Source organism: Sinocyclocheilus grahami, unplaced genomic scaffold (assembly GCF_001515645.1).
Source record: "Sinocyclocheilus grahami isolate Dianchi unplaced genomic scaffold, SAMN03320097.WGS_v1.1 scaffold620.1, whole genome shotgun sequence".
NCBI classification, from domain to species: Eukaryota; Metazoa; Chordata; class Actinopteri; order Cypriniformes; family Cyprinidae; genus Sinocyclocheilus; species Sinocyclocheilus grahami.
Genome location: NW_015505799.1, coordinates 438247 through 454613, shown reverse-complemented (window position 1 = coordinate 454613; position 16367 = coordinate 438247). Strand labels below are relative to the sequence as shown.

The following is a 16367-nucleotide window of genomic DNA, read 5'->3' as shown; positions in this document are numbered from 1 at the left end:
CCGAATTGAGGCAGTAATTAAAGCAAAAGGAGCCCCTACCAAGTATTGAGTACATGTACAGTAAATGAACATACTTTCCAAAAGGCCAACAATTCACTAAAAATGAAGTGAATTTTTTTATTGGTCTTTTAAAGTATTCTAATTTGTTGAGAATTGGTGGGTTTTTGTTAAACGTGAGCCAAAATCATCACAATTAAAAGAACCAAAGACTAAAACTACTTCAGTCTGTGTGCATTGAATTTATTTAATACACAAGTTTCACAATTTGAGTTGAATTACTGAAATAAATGAACTTTTCCACAACATTCTAATTTATTGAGATGCACCTGTATACATACACACACACACACAATCCATTTGTTCCATTTAGCTGGTAAAATATTATATAAAATAATTTAAAATAAAAAATTATAAATAAAATAAAAAATTATATATAGTACTATATAAAATATAAAGTAATTCACAGTCTTCCTGTGTAGGCATAATCTATTTGTTCACTTTTAACTGTGGCCCTAATTTGGGACAGTTGCTGAGCAACAGAAACTGTGGAGCACATCCCTGTGTCATGCATAGGAAATAAAATACATGCACTCACTATTACACACATGATCAGCATGAACGCTCACATACACACACACACACACACACACACACACACACACTGACACTTATTCCCTTATTTTTGTTTGCTGTTGATTGCACAGCAACTGCTTAAAAAGTGTGTATCTGTGTGGTGAGGAGGCTGAGTGGTGTAAATATGCTGGAAGTGTGTATCAACGGCAGACAGTTGAGTAGCCCTCCTCCGCTACACAAGGCGATGTTACCTTGGAAACATGTCACATGACTGTGTGCTTGAGGAGGCAGTAAAGCTGCCATAGCAAATAGAGAGAGAGGAAAAAGACAGAGATACACTGAAAGATGCTGTTTTTAAATCAAATTAAATCCATTTTCTGCTCTATAAAACACATCTGTTGGGAAAAACACATTAACAAGAACAGTTTTTAAAAGTGGACATATCTGCCTGTTTCAAGAAACATCTAAAGACAAACTCTTCAGCGAACACTTGATTCACAACTATTAATACACTTTACATGTTACTACTCAACTCTAAAACAATGTTAAATCCAAATAATAAACTGCACCTAACCATATAATGTACACAGTTGGACAGGTTGCATGACTTGCCCTCGCTCTTGAAAACTAAGAACAAAACTATGCAAGGTAAAATAAAATACAACATAAACTACTACTACTACATATTATCCAATTAAATGTGTTCACTTGCAGTTATAATAAGCATCGTTTGTGAGATCAATTATTGTCTACCAAGAGCATTAAATAATCAATTACCTATCCTGCCAATATTGTAATAATTTTGCATAATATTCATAAACATAAACATAAATAACATCAGCCTGCATCAAATTTGCTGAATGAAAACCAATACTTGTTTCCTACTAATTTTGGGAGTACCGATTCCAAAAATATTGCTCTTGCCCGTCACACTTTTTCATGAAATATAATGCATTTCATAGCATTTTCACTTTCAACAACCATTTGTAAGGTGAACATCTTATATTATCCCATTAAATTACACTCAGTAATTAAATTGAACTCAGCATTATCAAATTAGGTAATACTAGGCTTTTTTCAAGATGCAGGGCTGTGTAATATTCAGACAATTAATGAACTAATATTTGATTTTAAAGATGTTTTTGCCCATATCTTGTTTAGCCACTGATGTCTAACACAGAATACTGAACTAGGCATAATGTCCTGAAGCAAAACTAGAATAAGATTAGAATATGATTTGGCAGAGCTTTTAGCTTAAATATATGGAAGAAACGCACAGATCTAATACAGAACAGATCTAATAAAGAGCTCCAAACAGGAAGGAAGCCCCTGAAGGCCTTACGTCAAGCTGCTCACTTTTGACCATATCCACTACTTCACCAGTACTTTACAGCAACAGAACTTCTTTAGAAAGGTGATGCCACATAAAACTTAGAGACAGAAAGCGGAATGACTCGTGAGCAATCACTGTTGTGCTTTTGAGCAAGGCACCAGGGAGATTGTCTCTGTAATAAATGTACCGTAAGCTGCTTTGGATAAAAAGGTCTGCTGAATGACCACTTCCTTCACATAACAAGCAGCATTTCACTTATTGCAAGTCATTCTGTCAGAGTAGGCAAAGATTTGGAGCTTGAGGGAATTGGACCTGGTTGCTTGTCCAGTACATTTGGAGACTCTTTTACCCAGACATGCCTGACTCAGGCAGATGTGTGTGTGTGTGTGTGTGTGGATGGCAGAGCCGGTGCTCATGGCCTCATTAAACTCAGCAAGATCAATCAGTGGTAGATCATTTTATGCTTCCCTTCAAACGCTTCAAACTAATTCTGTATTCAGCAGGTTACGTTCACCTGTACAGAGAGCACCTACTTCTACTTCTACTCTATTGGTGCATCTTTAGGAGTTTGCTTTCTGCATTAACTAAACATTAACAGGCACCAGGGTTGGGCAAACGTCAACATGTAAAGGAATACTCAGGTTTGAAATGACATGAGGGTGAGTAAATGATGGGAGAATTTTTTCAGTGAACTATCCCTTTAAGAATTGGTTCCCTTTAAATACATTATCTAGAATTTGAACTGAATTGGCCACACCCCACAGCATGCTGAATTTACTTAACTGCAATTCAAAGAAGTTCAACACAGTTACACAAGAGCAGAATTTAATTAGTTTGATAAAACAACAAATAGTTAATAACTTCATGTTCAGAACTTCATATGTTCTGTTTATGGTTTCCAACATTTACTAAAATATTATTAATATAATTTTATATATCAAAATTACATCTAGAAATTCTCTCAAATTTCAAACATTCATTAATATAATCTATAGTTTCAGAAAATACTCCATATGTTGAATATATAATAAAATGTTTTGAAAATGTTTTTCCCATTCAATAAAAATCAATGTTGTTTGGACACCACTGACTTTCAACATACCTTTTATGTTCCACAAAAGAAAGCAAGTCATGCAGGTTTACAACGATTTGAGGGTAAATGATTACAGATTTTTTTTTTAAATTTACATTTTGGGTGAACTATCCCTTTAATGTGTGATTCATATAAAAAATGAATAACAAATTATGAAAAACATGAATTTCTTTGAATTTCATTTCATTTTAAATCCAACTGCTGGTACTGTACTGCAAACGCTATCCTTTTAACCATTTTGCAATAAATATTAATAATACACTTATCATACAGGCTAAAGAATTTATCAGCAAACTGCCATTTAATTCTTGGCCTCTTTTATTGGAAATGTCTGGCTAATGAAAACAAACTATAGACAACATGACATGAGGACTGGAATATGTGAGTGGAGTAACACACACAAATAAACGCTCCTTGCTTCAGGCAACATTTACTCGCCTCTACTCACATATTATAGTGAGATTCTGTCTCCACAAGACACCAATGTTTGCTTACAAACCAAATTACTTGTAAAAGCCACAATTCAATCTTGTTATGTGCACCTTTTTGTGGATTCTTGTCACTTTTATTTATAGGTACAGAAGATAGAAGGATGTTAAATCATGGGAAGAAAAGTAGGGAATGTGAATGAGAAATGTTAGATTTAAACTCAGATGTGCAGATGTCTCATGAGCTAACCACTTTCTCCAGCAACTTTAATTCAGTTTGTCAAACAAGTTTGCTAAGCAAAAAGAAGAACACATTATTTTGTTGGCACATATCTGAACACACACACACATACAGAGGGGTTTCCCACTCTGACAGCACGCCAATTCCATTCTCACTCAGTAAAACAACAACCTGCCGTGATAAAATGATCTGTGAATTACAGAACTGCAGAGAGCGCACACACACCGCACATGCGCTCACACAAACATATTTGCACCTCCACATTGCAAGTGAGTGTGTGTGTGTTAAAGAAAGAGACAGAGACAGAGTACATTGGCCTAGAGTTGTACATACATGACATAAATGGATTTTCTCTAACTCTGAGAAAAAAAACCTTTAACCTTTTATCTGACTGCGAAGGTCACGCTCTCACACACACACACACACACGCAGAGGAGGCCAACTAGAGGTGAGGAAACACCATGTGGCCCCAGAATGCTCTGTAATGCAGTTTAGGGAGGAAGAGACTTTGCACCTTCTGCAAATGTGTGAGGTGATACTGCCGTTAGTTTCCAGTTTTATCCCACTGTAAAACTGCTGCTTAGGCAAAAGGAAACTGAAGTCACTGCATCACCTGTTGCAAATGTAAGAAAACTAATTTTTCTTTGAATTGAGCTCATTATGGTTAGCTGATCTGAGGCCAGAACCAGCTAGAATAGAATAGCTTAGCAACGCCTAGAAACTAACTAGAACATCCTAACAACAAGAATAACCTATACATCTAGTAACCAGCCAAAATACCCTAGAAATGCCAGGCAACTACCTAAAACATCCTAGCTAGAATACCCTAGAAAGGTCAAGTAACCAATCAAAAGACCCTACCAATGCCTATTTATGAAACTGAAGTCACTGCATCACCTGTTGCAAATGTAAGAAAACTAATTTTTCTTTGAATTGAGCTCATTATGCTTAGCTGATCTGAGGCCAGAACCAGCTAGAATAGAATAGCTTAGCAACGCCTAGAAACTAACTAGAACATCCTAACAACAAGAATAACCTATACATCTAGTAACCAGCCAAAATACCCTAGAATATTTGTTTTCACTGTTATATGGTAGAAGGCACTATGACACATCTTCTGAAAGAGTATTGAATCCCTGGATCAAACCATGGTGAAGAAGCAGCAGAAACAAGACATTTCATACTGTGAGCAATCTATCTATCTATCTATATATCTATCTATCTATATATCTATCTATCATAAATAAAATAAAATAATTTCATATTTATGCATTTAAAAAGATGTTGTAGAAAACTACTTTTTAAAAGAGAAGCTTAAAGGTGCAGCATGTAATATTGACAGCTAGCAGTTAAAATGGGTACTGCAGGCCAAATTCAAAATATTGGAGAGAGCTGTTTCTCCTGTCTGCTCCTCCTCAGATTCGATGCTCACACAGGTTTCCAGATTGAGGACTTGCAACAGGAATGAGTGCAATTAACAATGGAAAGCAACGAGCCTTAAACTGTAAGTTGATGAGTTGATTTATCCGCATTTTAATATGGCTCTGGACATGGAGCTTTTTAGTTGGATGCCAAGGCTTTTTAGGTCAGGTAGAATCGATCTCTGACCCAGTTTGTTTGCTGGCTTTTTTTTCAATGGGCGGAATCACACAAACCATAACAAAAACAGACATTCTGACACGGAACGCACATTCCAAAGTAGAATAACTAGCTGTAGCATTGTTTTTCAGAGAAACGAACGAGTATGTGAACTTAGCATGTTTCCTAAATATCTGCAAACATATTATGGTATTTTTATGCTTTAGTACAGTCAAAAAAATAATAGTAGTAAATTAGGAGCAGTTTGAGAAGTTCACTGTACAATACTCTTACAAAAAGTAGTTAGCTGCACTTCAACAAAAAGTAGCCAACTATTCTGAGCTACCGTATTTAGGAGGCAGAAAGATCTTTAACACTTTTCCTGCCACGGACAGAATTTTCCGTCATTTATAAGAAAACACTTTGCCACCATTTACGGAATATTTGTTTTCACTGTTATATGGTAGAAGGCACTATGACACATCTTCTGAAAGAGTATTGAATCCCTGGATCAAACCATGGTGAAGTAGCAGCAGAAACAAGACATTTCATACTGTGAGCAAATGCATAAACAAAACAATGCGATCGTCAAGCATTAAACAGAATATAAATAAAAACTCCATCTGTGCTTTGATCATCATTCTGAATCCGATTCAGATTTAGTCTTTTACAAAAACACAATTTTCTCACCTTTTTGTTCAAAATATTGCTGTTTGTTTGTTTAAAAGCAGAAGCTCTGTTCTTTCTTTTGACATATTGCATGTTCAGCTATTCATACAACAAAGTATTCTGGACGCCATCAAAATTTTGTGAAAATGATCAAAAACGCTGGTGATGGTTGGCAACTTTTTTTAAAATTCTAATTATGGATAACGGCTGGATCAATGGAGAGAATGGATTAGGTGGGATCACCTCCATGTGGAATAGGAGTGGAGGGTTCTGTTTGCTGTAGAAAGCTATGAATCAACATTAATCAGCAGTGAAACTGGAAAGACACTGAGCTCCTCTCTGAACCAGTCACAACCTCCCCCACATGCCCTCTTTCTCTCTATAGGTTGAAGGTCACACCGTCATCACCACCATTTGAGGACAAACCCTGGACATTGTCCTAGAAGTCCAGTTGACCTTTAGTTATCGTTGCATTGCGGCAACCACCCACTACTAGACTGGTTTACTGCAACTCACTCCTCATTGGCCCTCTTGAATCCATCCAGCATGATATTTTATTAGACATTCAGCTGACATTTCCTACCCAAAGCAACTTAACAATATATTTATGACAGGAACAGCCCGCCCAGAGCAACCCGAGGTGAAGTGCTTTGCTCAAGGGCGAAATTGTGATGGAGGATCCCAGTAGCTCTCCACTTTATGAATCACCACATCAACCTTCAGATTACTAGCTCAGATCTTTAACCATTAAGCTGCTACCACCATCCCATTCGGAAACGCTGCAGCTTGTCATATTCAACCTCCATGAATTCTCACGTTATGTATTTGCTGAGCTCCCTGTGTTGGTGTGATTTAGCTGCCGGTATCAAATTCCACTTAGAGTTTCTAGTCAAGAGTGCAGTCAGTGGCATTGGCCCCTGTTACCCACAAGCTATGATCAGACCCTACAACTCAGTCCTGGCTGAAGGTTTTGACTTTAAATATCTAAGGTGTGGTTTCATTTAATCATCATTGCCCTGACTTACGTAGCCTGCTTCAACCATTATTTATACATGACCTGACACCTTTCCCAAAACTCATTTAATGAAGCACATGGAAAGTTTAATTAAGCCAGCGACTCTTCACAACACTAACGTCACCGTCTTAATCTTCAGAGTAAATCAGTCTTATGCGTCAACCTGACATCTTATACAAGCTAAATCTCCAATCTCCTGTGTGTTCAAGAAAAGAGGGATGTTCTTTCCTGAGATTTAGATCAGTCCTGCATTCTGAGAAATGCTTTACAACAGTGGTCACCAACGTGGTGCCCGTCTGCATGTTCTGTGTGTCTGTGTGGATGCCGTGGAGTAGTTTCATCTGATACACAAACTCAAACACGTGACTCGTGGTGTTTTCAGCATCTGCGTCTCAATATATGAGGACATGAACACATGCACTTCATCTTCAGAGCTGCTCTGAGAGTCACTTCACCAGCTTTATGCAGTTTCATAGCTTTCTACAGCAAACAGAAAAAATACCGTCAAATACACACTGAAACTAAAACGGAAAGACCTTCACGACAAACCGTCAAAATAAAAGTCCGGTTTAACTTGAAATGATATGATTGAATATATTACTACTGTATACTACAATGCAATTCTCAAAGTAATAATACTATTATTATTTTTAAGGGATATCATACAATCAAGTTATTTTTTTATTATTAATTTATACAGTTCTGTTGTGCAGCATCATGTCTGACAAAATAAAATAAAAAAACAAAAATGCAATGTTTTGTTGTAAATTGATTTTCATTTGATTACATTTTAAAAGATTGGTTAAATTGTTAAAGTTGTATTAATTCATTTCACTAGACACCATTTTTTATGATAAATTTGTACTGAATCATAAAACACGGAATTCATGAGAAAGCAAATGGAAAACACAGAAATTAGGGAAAAATAAAATGCATTTTTGCATAAAATGCAAGATATCAAGATATTAGAGGGGAATACGCAGACAGCACACACAAACACGAACACATGCTGAATTCAGTGCTGTGCCTGCCTGTGATGAGGAGATTGTGAATTGAAAAAGTGAATATTAGTCGAATTTAAAATAAGCAATAAGGAGCACGAGATGCGGTGATGATGATGTAAGTGACGTTGCAGAAAGACCTTCACGACAAACCGTCAAAATAAAAGTCCGGTTTAACTTGAAATGATATGATTGAATATATTACTACTGTATACTACAATGCAATTCTCAAAGTAATAATAATATTATTATTTTTAAGGAATATCATACAACCAAGTTATTTTTTATTATTATTAATTTATACAGTTCTGTTGTGCAGCATCATGTCTGATAAAATAAAATAAAAACACAATGTTTTGTTGTAAATTGATTTACATTTGATTACATTTTAAAAGATTGGTTAAATTGTTAAAGTTGTATTAATTCATTTCACTAGACACCATTTTTTATGATAAATTTGTACTGAATCATAAAACACGGAATTCATGAGAAAGCAAATGGAAAACACAGAAATTAGGGAAAAATAAAATGCATTTTTGCATAAAATGCAAGATATCAAGATATTAGAGGGGAATACGCAGACAGCACACACAAACACGAACACATGCTGAATTCAGTGCTGTGCCTGCCTGTGATGAGGAGATTGTGAATTGAAAAAGTGAATATTAGTCGAATTTAAAATAAGCAATAAGGAGCACGAGATGCGGTGATGATGATGTAAGTGACGTTGCATTTTAATGTTTTGTTAGTCTAGCCCACGAGACGCGCAGTTGCTGCCTTATGCATTCAAAATATTTTAGAAATATAGAAGCTCAATGCGGAGAAGATCTTGATTAGGTTAAAACCGAAACCAAGCCATTCACACAGAACGTATAATAAGAGCATTTTTAGATGGACAAATATGACTGCTGCACTCGCGTCTCATGCAAGAGATTGCATGGGACGGACATTAGCCGAGCTGAGCGACAGAAAGATAGAGATGGCGGATAAAAAACAAAAGAGGAAAACGTCTGCGGAACGATAAGGCAAGAAGTAGGACCCGTGTAAACATTGGATCAGCTTTCCAGCGCTGGATAGAAGTCAAGGAGCGGAGGCCTGCGATCGGACGCCGAGTTTGCTTTGTTTCTTATCGATAGGTGAGTAACACCGTGTCTACAACAGCTAAAGTCTGCCTACACTGGACGCGATCAAACGACCGTTGAAAACCATTTGAAATTTGTGTCAGCACGTCATAAATAGAACTTGTTTTAGATTTAGATTTGTTGCGCCGCGCCGCTCACGTCCGTAGACACGGTGTATCATTGGTTTTGCTTTGTTTCACAGAACTAATCGTTGCCTGGGTTGCGTACATATCAAAATAGGGGCAAGACCCTTTTGGGGTAGGGGCGTGTTTGTTTTGGTGATTTCAAATATCAACACTGGCTACCAGAAATCACTCACTCTGCCTTTAAGACCTATTTAATCTGCATATAAAACATTAGAAATTAGATATTTGTTTAATTTTTATTGTGTGTTTGACTGTTAAAACAAAAAATATTTGAGATATATCTCCCAGCCCTAATATATATATATATATATATATATATATATGTATTGGAGTATATCAAACAAGTAGCCCTTGAGAATATTTTATCCCTTCAGGGAGCCCTCACACAAAAAGGTTGGAGACCCCTGCTTTACAATTCCCTGTTGTACGTGGTGGTCACTAATCGATTGCCAAAGGCAAAGTGAGAACTCGATGCTGAAAATCAGACACATCCTGTCAAATTTTAAAGAGCAAGTATAATGGACATATGAAATCCAAACCATCTTTTTCACTGAGCTAAGCAAATCTGCTGATCCCATACCACCATTATTATATCAATATATTAACAAGGCATTTACAAACCCTATTCTATTCTCTATTTTATTCACTACACAACTCCCCATCACATTTATTTATTTTCTAAGTAAGTTTAAATCAAGTTTGTCTTGTCAGAGACAATTTGGCTTTGACAATTTCAGCTTACATATCACACAGAGACATAAAAAATGTGCTGGTCAGATATGTTTTTCTCATATCAGCGGATACTCCACAAGCACCCCATCACTATGGGAACAACTGAGGCAATTATCTAGAGGAAGTTACCAATAGTTGGCTCACCCATCCTGCAATACGGCTAATTACGCCTCTAGAGGTGCAGCCTGAAGATCAAATGATTAATTATCTAAAACATCAATTAATATATACAAAAAGTAAATCTCCTTTCTTTAAATACAGTATATATATTTACTATAAATATATACTACACAATTAAAAATATAGAAATTAAATACAATATTTAAAGCTATATATGAATATATACATATTAGACAGAAACACTAAATACAGACTATTACATAATGAAATAACTTTTAAATACATATATATATATATATACACACACACACACACACACACATTTTTACTTCTATTATGTACGATAAATATATATTATGCTATGGCATAAGATTTGAATAATTATTCCAAAACCTATTTTATTGCATTATATATATTTATTGTACGTATATATATATATATATATATCTTTAAATAAATTTTGCACCATTTTTTCCCTTTTATTATTATTGCAGATGTTTTTGTTTTGCTCTAAAGAGACTATACCAGCAATGCTGGGATCAACTTTTCAGCACATAAAGAGTTTTTTAATCAATTATTCACATTAATATGGTGTGGACTAACCTCGCATGATACAAAGGCCTGGTTAAAAGCCCTGATACAGTCAGAGAAACCACACACACTGGGGAAAAGCTGTGCTGAGTTGCAGATACTGTATGATCCACATCCTGCATGAGGCATTAAGTGTGGTAGACAGAAAATGGCCATGAATAATGTGTGTTTGTGTGTATGTAGACTACAGAGGTTTAGTGTCAAGCTTGGGGCTACAAGGGAAGTTGTTCATCTGCACTCTAATGCCTGACAAAGAACAATCTTCTATTTAAACGGATAGTTCACCCAGAAATGAAAATGTGATGTTTATGCTTACCCCCAGGGTATCCAAGATATAGGTGACTTTGTTTCTTCAGTAGAACACAAATTAAGATTTTTAACTCAAACCGTTGCAGTCTGTCAGTCTTATAATGGAAGTGAATGGGAATCACAGCTTTGAGAGTAAAAAAAACATACACAAACAAAACCAAACCCATTAAACCCTGTGGGTCGTGACGATACATTGATGTGTAAAGACACGAAACGATCGGTCTGTGCAAGAAACTGAACAGTATTTATATCGTTTTTTTTTTTACCTCTGTCCTGAGCGCAGTGCGTGACGCATCTTCTTCTTCTTCTTGCTTTACGGCGGATCGCAGACTTATAAGTGCATTACTGCCACCTATCTCTCAAATGGACCATTGACACTCTATCTACAATCTCAATTAGGAGTGTCAATGGTCCATTTGAGAGATAGGTGGCGGTAATGCACTTATAAGTCTGCGATCCGCCGTAAAGCAAGAAGAAGAAGAAGAAAACACGTCACGCGCCGGCTGTCGAGGACGCTCTCAGGACGCGCTCAGGACAGTTCAGACATTGTAGTGCATCAGAGGTAAAAAAAAACGATATAAATACTGTTCAGTTTCTTACACAGACCGATCGTTTCGTGTCTTTACACATCAGTGTATCGTCACGAGCCGCAGGGTTTAATTTGGTTTTGTTTGTGTATGTTTTTTTTTTTACTCTCAAAGCCGTGATTCCTATTCACTTCCATTACAGGACTGACAGACTGCAATGGTTTGAGTTAAAAATCTTCGTTTGTGTTCTACTGAAGAAACAAAGTCACCTACATCTTGGATGCCCTGGGGGTAAGCAGATAAACATCAAATTTTCATTTTTGGGTGAACTATCCCTTTAAGCAGCATTAACATATAATCTTGCCTTTGTAGAGTCATTTATGTGTTTTCTATGCTGTATAATCGATCCACAAGTACTCATATCAGGACCACGGACAGCTCTACAGACCAGAGTCATTTATGTGTTTTCCATGCTGTATAATCAATCCACAAGTACTGGTATCAGGACCACAAACAGCTCTACAGACCAGAGTTATTTATGTGTTTTCTATGCTGTATAATCAATCCACAAGTACTGGTCTCAGGACCACGGACAGCTCCACAGACCAGAGTAATTTATGTGATTTCTATGCTGTATAATCACTCCACAAGTACTGATATCAGGACCACAAACAGCTCCACAGACCAGAGTCTGGACCTCTTTACTTCATTGTAGCACACAGCGTTCTTATCTCAGTGCTACGACGATCACAGGCAGTATCTCTGACTCTGCAATGAGCATATGGCGCTGTTATACGACCACAAACGGCTGCTAGACAGCTATAAGTGCTTTGATTTCTGGTCACTCAGCTGCAGGTCGTGCTCTGTTTCAACAAAGAAAAACAAGTAGATAGAATAGGAAAAAATAGAAAGCTAGTGTTTTTTTTTTTAAATAAAGAATAAAAAATTAAAAAAAGATAAATATAGATAAAGTAGAATTAAAATAGAATAGAAAGTGTTAGAATTAGAGGGTCAAATAAAGGTACAAAAGGTACAAAATGGAACACATTATACACTTCAAAGTGCTCAATGCAAAAGCACAAAACTCCGAACAACTGCTTTCCTGCTCATTAAAAGACCAGCTATCCTTCTCTACATAGTCCAACAACTGTAAATATGCATAACTGGGGCCATTAAGGAGAACCTTAATAATCAGATTAGTGTTCAGAATGAATGTTAGAATGACTGTTAGACTTTGACATTTGCTCCTCTAATTTGAGTATTTGGTTACATGTTTGTATATAACAGTTCCAGCCAAGAGTAAACACATAAATGAGATTTCCATGTATTTGCATTTCATTTCCTCTCTTCTTTGGGTTTATTTATCATTTATAATTAATCTCAGGGAGTTTTATGGGGATGCATTCTCTGTAAAGCCGCTGCTGGAACAATGAAAAGGGCTGTGCAAATCAATTGGATTGAACTAAATTGTTGTAATTTATAAATAACTGGGCTGTTCCCTCTGTGTGTGGGCGCTTCTTGGTGTGAAATGCATCTGGGTTCACTTACACAAACGCGTGGTACAGCAGCGCCCATCCTCGTGGTCTCTCGAGCACGTCGTAGATGAGATTCTGTATCCGTCGCTTCCTGATATTATTCCTCTTCACGGGACGTGTGTAGCCAAGTGGCGTCTTGGCGAGCAGACCGATGTTCTGCGAGCCCCGTTTGAAGTCAGGTTCCCTGCCCGAGCCGACGAGCAGCAGCGCACCGTCCCGTTCCTGCCCCGCGCACTGCTCCAGGACTCCGGCCAGCGCGCTCTTCCGCTCGCGCGAGTCCTCGGCGCAAACAAAAAACAAGCCTTCATTTCAACTGACATAAATGCCTACATAGAGTACCAAGATGAAAGTTAAATCGCATAGAGTAAAAAAAGAGTACAGATTACAAATCTGCTACCATGTAATTGTTGGAGGAAGTAGTCCAGACTTCATTATTTAAAATTTATTAGAGGCTTTGACTAAAACTTAATTGATCTTACGTCTGTTCAAATGGCTTTTTTTTTTTTACACAATATACATAACGACATACAATAAAAAATACCAAGACATACACTGTAATAATAATAATAATAATAATTAGTTTTATGGATTTAACATAAATATACTTTTTTTTTTAACTTATACCAACCGACTGAACTATGTTATGAACCTTTGTAATATACTGACAACCACTGAAAAACAAAGGTGGTAATGAGAAAACCACATGTAGATTTAAGCTTATCATAAGTAGCTTTTCCACAAGCTGAGATTAATACCAACATATTGAAGGTACACACAGTGTCATGCACTAAGCACCATAATGGTAATACATTTGACACTAAAATAATGCAATAAACATTAATTTATCAACATAAAACATGACATATAATCCTAATGTACATAACTGATAAGAAAAAAATTAACAAGAAACAGTTCTTTTAAAAAAAGTTTTTAAATGAAGTGTCACAGGGAATTCTGGGAATGTCAATTTACGTTCTCTCATTGTAAATTATATGACTTGTTCTTTTTCACTTTCAGAAACTTGTAGGTGTTGTCAGTTTAAGAATTCTATACTAACCCTCAGTACAGGAACTGCACATAAGTCTACACTCAGCATCAGATGGTTACAGTGACAACCATCCCAGTTTAATGTTCTCATTGCTTTGCTGTGTAAATTCCTTCTCTCACCCAGCATCTCCTGTCCCAGAAACCCTCTCTGCTCAGTCTGTCTCGTAATGACAGTCTGGAATCTGCAGATGCCTTGTATTTGTGCACATAAAAAATAAAAGGGCGAAATATATGGAAATATAATTTAAAGACAGAACGCCTTCACTACCTGCCAACATATGAGGTAAAATGAGCAAATCTGGTAAATCTGCTTTTTCTACTTGTCTCTTTTCATCCCATTCACACTATTGATATATATTACATTAAAGGGGTCATATGATGCAATAAAAAAATTCCTTTCTCTTTGGAGTGTTACAAGCTGTTCGTGCATAGATAAGATCTCTAAAGTTGCAAAGACTAAAGTCTCAAACCCAAAGATATTCTTTATAAAAGTTAAGACTTGTCCACGCCCTCCTAAAACGCCTCGTTTAAAAACGCCCCCACATGTCTACGTCACTGTGTGGGAAGATTTGCACAACACCGCCCAAATGTTCACGCAAAGAAAGAAGGTGTAACTTTATTGTTGCTGCCACCGCCGCCGCCATGTTGTGAAGACGCTGTGTGTTTCGTTGTGAAAGCGAAACTACGTTGTTTGGCCTTCCAAAAGAGGACGATATCCGCTTCGTCATGCCTAGAGCTGATCCGTGCTGGTCGCTGAGGAAATACATCAACTTCGCGCTGTGGATTGCCGGATCGGCTTTCACCATGGACAAAGCGGAGTCCAGCCCGGGGTTGTCACATGTGGTTGCTGCAAGCCCACCGGCCGCTCCTTCGTCGAATCTGCCGACCGCGCCATTCTCTAGCCCGCCCGCCGTTCCTCACTCTAGCCCGCCATGTGTGATGCTGTGTGTTTCGTTGTGAAAGCGAAACTACTTTGTTTGGCCTTCCAAAAGAGGAAATCAGTGGTTAAGTTATATTTAAAACACTGTTCCAAAACAGTTCAACTGAAATATTCAGATGTGTGCAGCACATTTTATGGAGGACTGTTTCCTGAACCTGCAGAGTAGCCTACAATGCGTCTGTGCACAAAGGCTGTTTCTATAAAGTGGGGCAGTTCCAACTTTGCAAGGACAGTCTGGCGCTTCTGACTCACAGCCTGTAAGTATGTTTTTTATATTTAAAGAATTTGCCACTGATGATTCAAACGTGAGTTTTGAGCAGTGTAGTGTAGCGCTTGTTGTTTGTCGTTTCTCCGATCACAAATGCAGACATGGTTTTATGTTTACGTGGCACGATACGCAACGCAACGCGTAAAAAGACAGTATAAGCCATTATAATCAGTATTTCTGTCCCCACTGGATGCAACAAATGCCTCGTTTGTAATGGGTTTTATTGGTGTTGTCTAATCGCGCCGGGACACGGCATCACAGTATGGTAAGGGGCTTAACATTTCCGTCACATGCTTGAGGTATTCAGCCAATCACAATGCACTGGATAGCTGGCCAATCAGAGCACACCTTGCTTTTCAGAACGATGAGCTTTGTAAAAATCAATGCATTTTAGAAAGACGGGGCATAGAGGAAAAACAATAATGTACATTATGTGGAAAATAATGTGGGTTTTTTCTACCTTAAACCACATAAACACATTGCATTACATCAAATACACAACATAATGTTCTTTTTAGCAACGTCATATGACCCCTTTAATTTAGGAAATATGCTTAAAAAACTGCCCTTTTACTTCTGTTAGGATAACTTCCAATAGGACTAAGCAGTGACCTTAAAATTTAGGAAATTGTAGGTTGTTCTCTCTCTCTCTATATATATACAGTATATATATATATTCAGCATAATATGATTTTTTTTTTTGAAGATATCAATGATAATGCCAAATGATATTCAGCATAATATTATATATGGATACATTTCTGGTTTGGTATTGGAGCATTTGAGCCTTACTAATGGAGATGTGGAGGTACAAAAGACCAAAAAGGTTGGAAAACATTGCAATAAAGCACTCTAAACTGAAACTGAAACGGAGAATCCCACAGTGAAGCAGTTCTCAGGATTTCATTTATCATTAATGAGATTTACACTCTCTCTGAGAATTAAGTTTCTTAGGTTTCAAATCTCACACATAAGAGCAAATTAGAATATTCAGCACACAGAGGTTTTTGCAGTACACGTGCTGTCTTAACTAAGGTTGATAAGGTTTTCCATTGTGTGCATACAATGGCATGTCTGTGAATTTGATTTAGGTCATTTGG

The 16367-nt window shown here is 37.0% G+C and overlaps 1 protein-coding gene across 1 annotated transcript in view; it reads right to left on the bottom strand.

The window, feature by feature from the left end:
* LOC107557793 (potassium voltage-gated channel subfamily KQT member 3-like) overlaps nt 1-14186 on the bottom strand; it is a 24856-nt gene extending 10670 nt beyond the window's left edge. The window contains exons 1-2 of the mRNA XM_016241331.1: nt 14180-14186; nt 13026-13314 (exon numbers count right to left, since the gene is read on the bottom strand). Of these exons, the coding sequence (XP_016096817.1) occupies nt 13026-13314; nt 14180-14186 (296 nt within the window). The remainder of the gene's footprint in view (nt 1-13025; nt 13315-14179) is intronic.
* Between the last annotated feature and the right edge of the window lie 2181 nt (nt 14187-16367).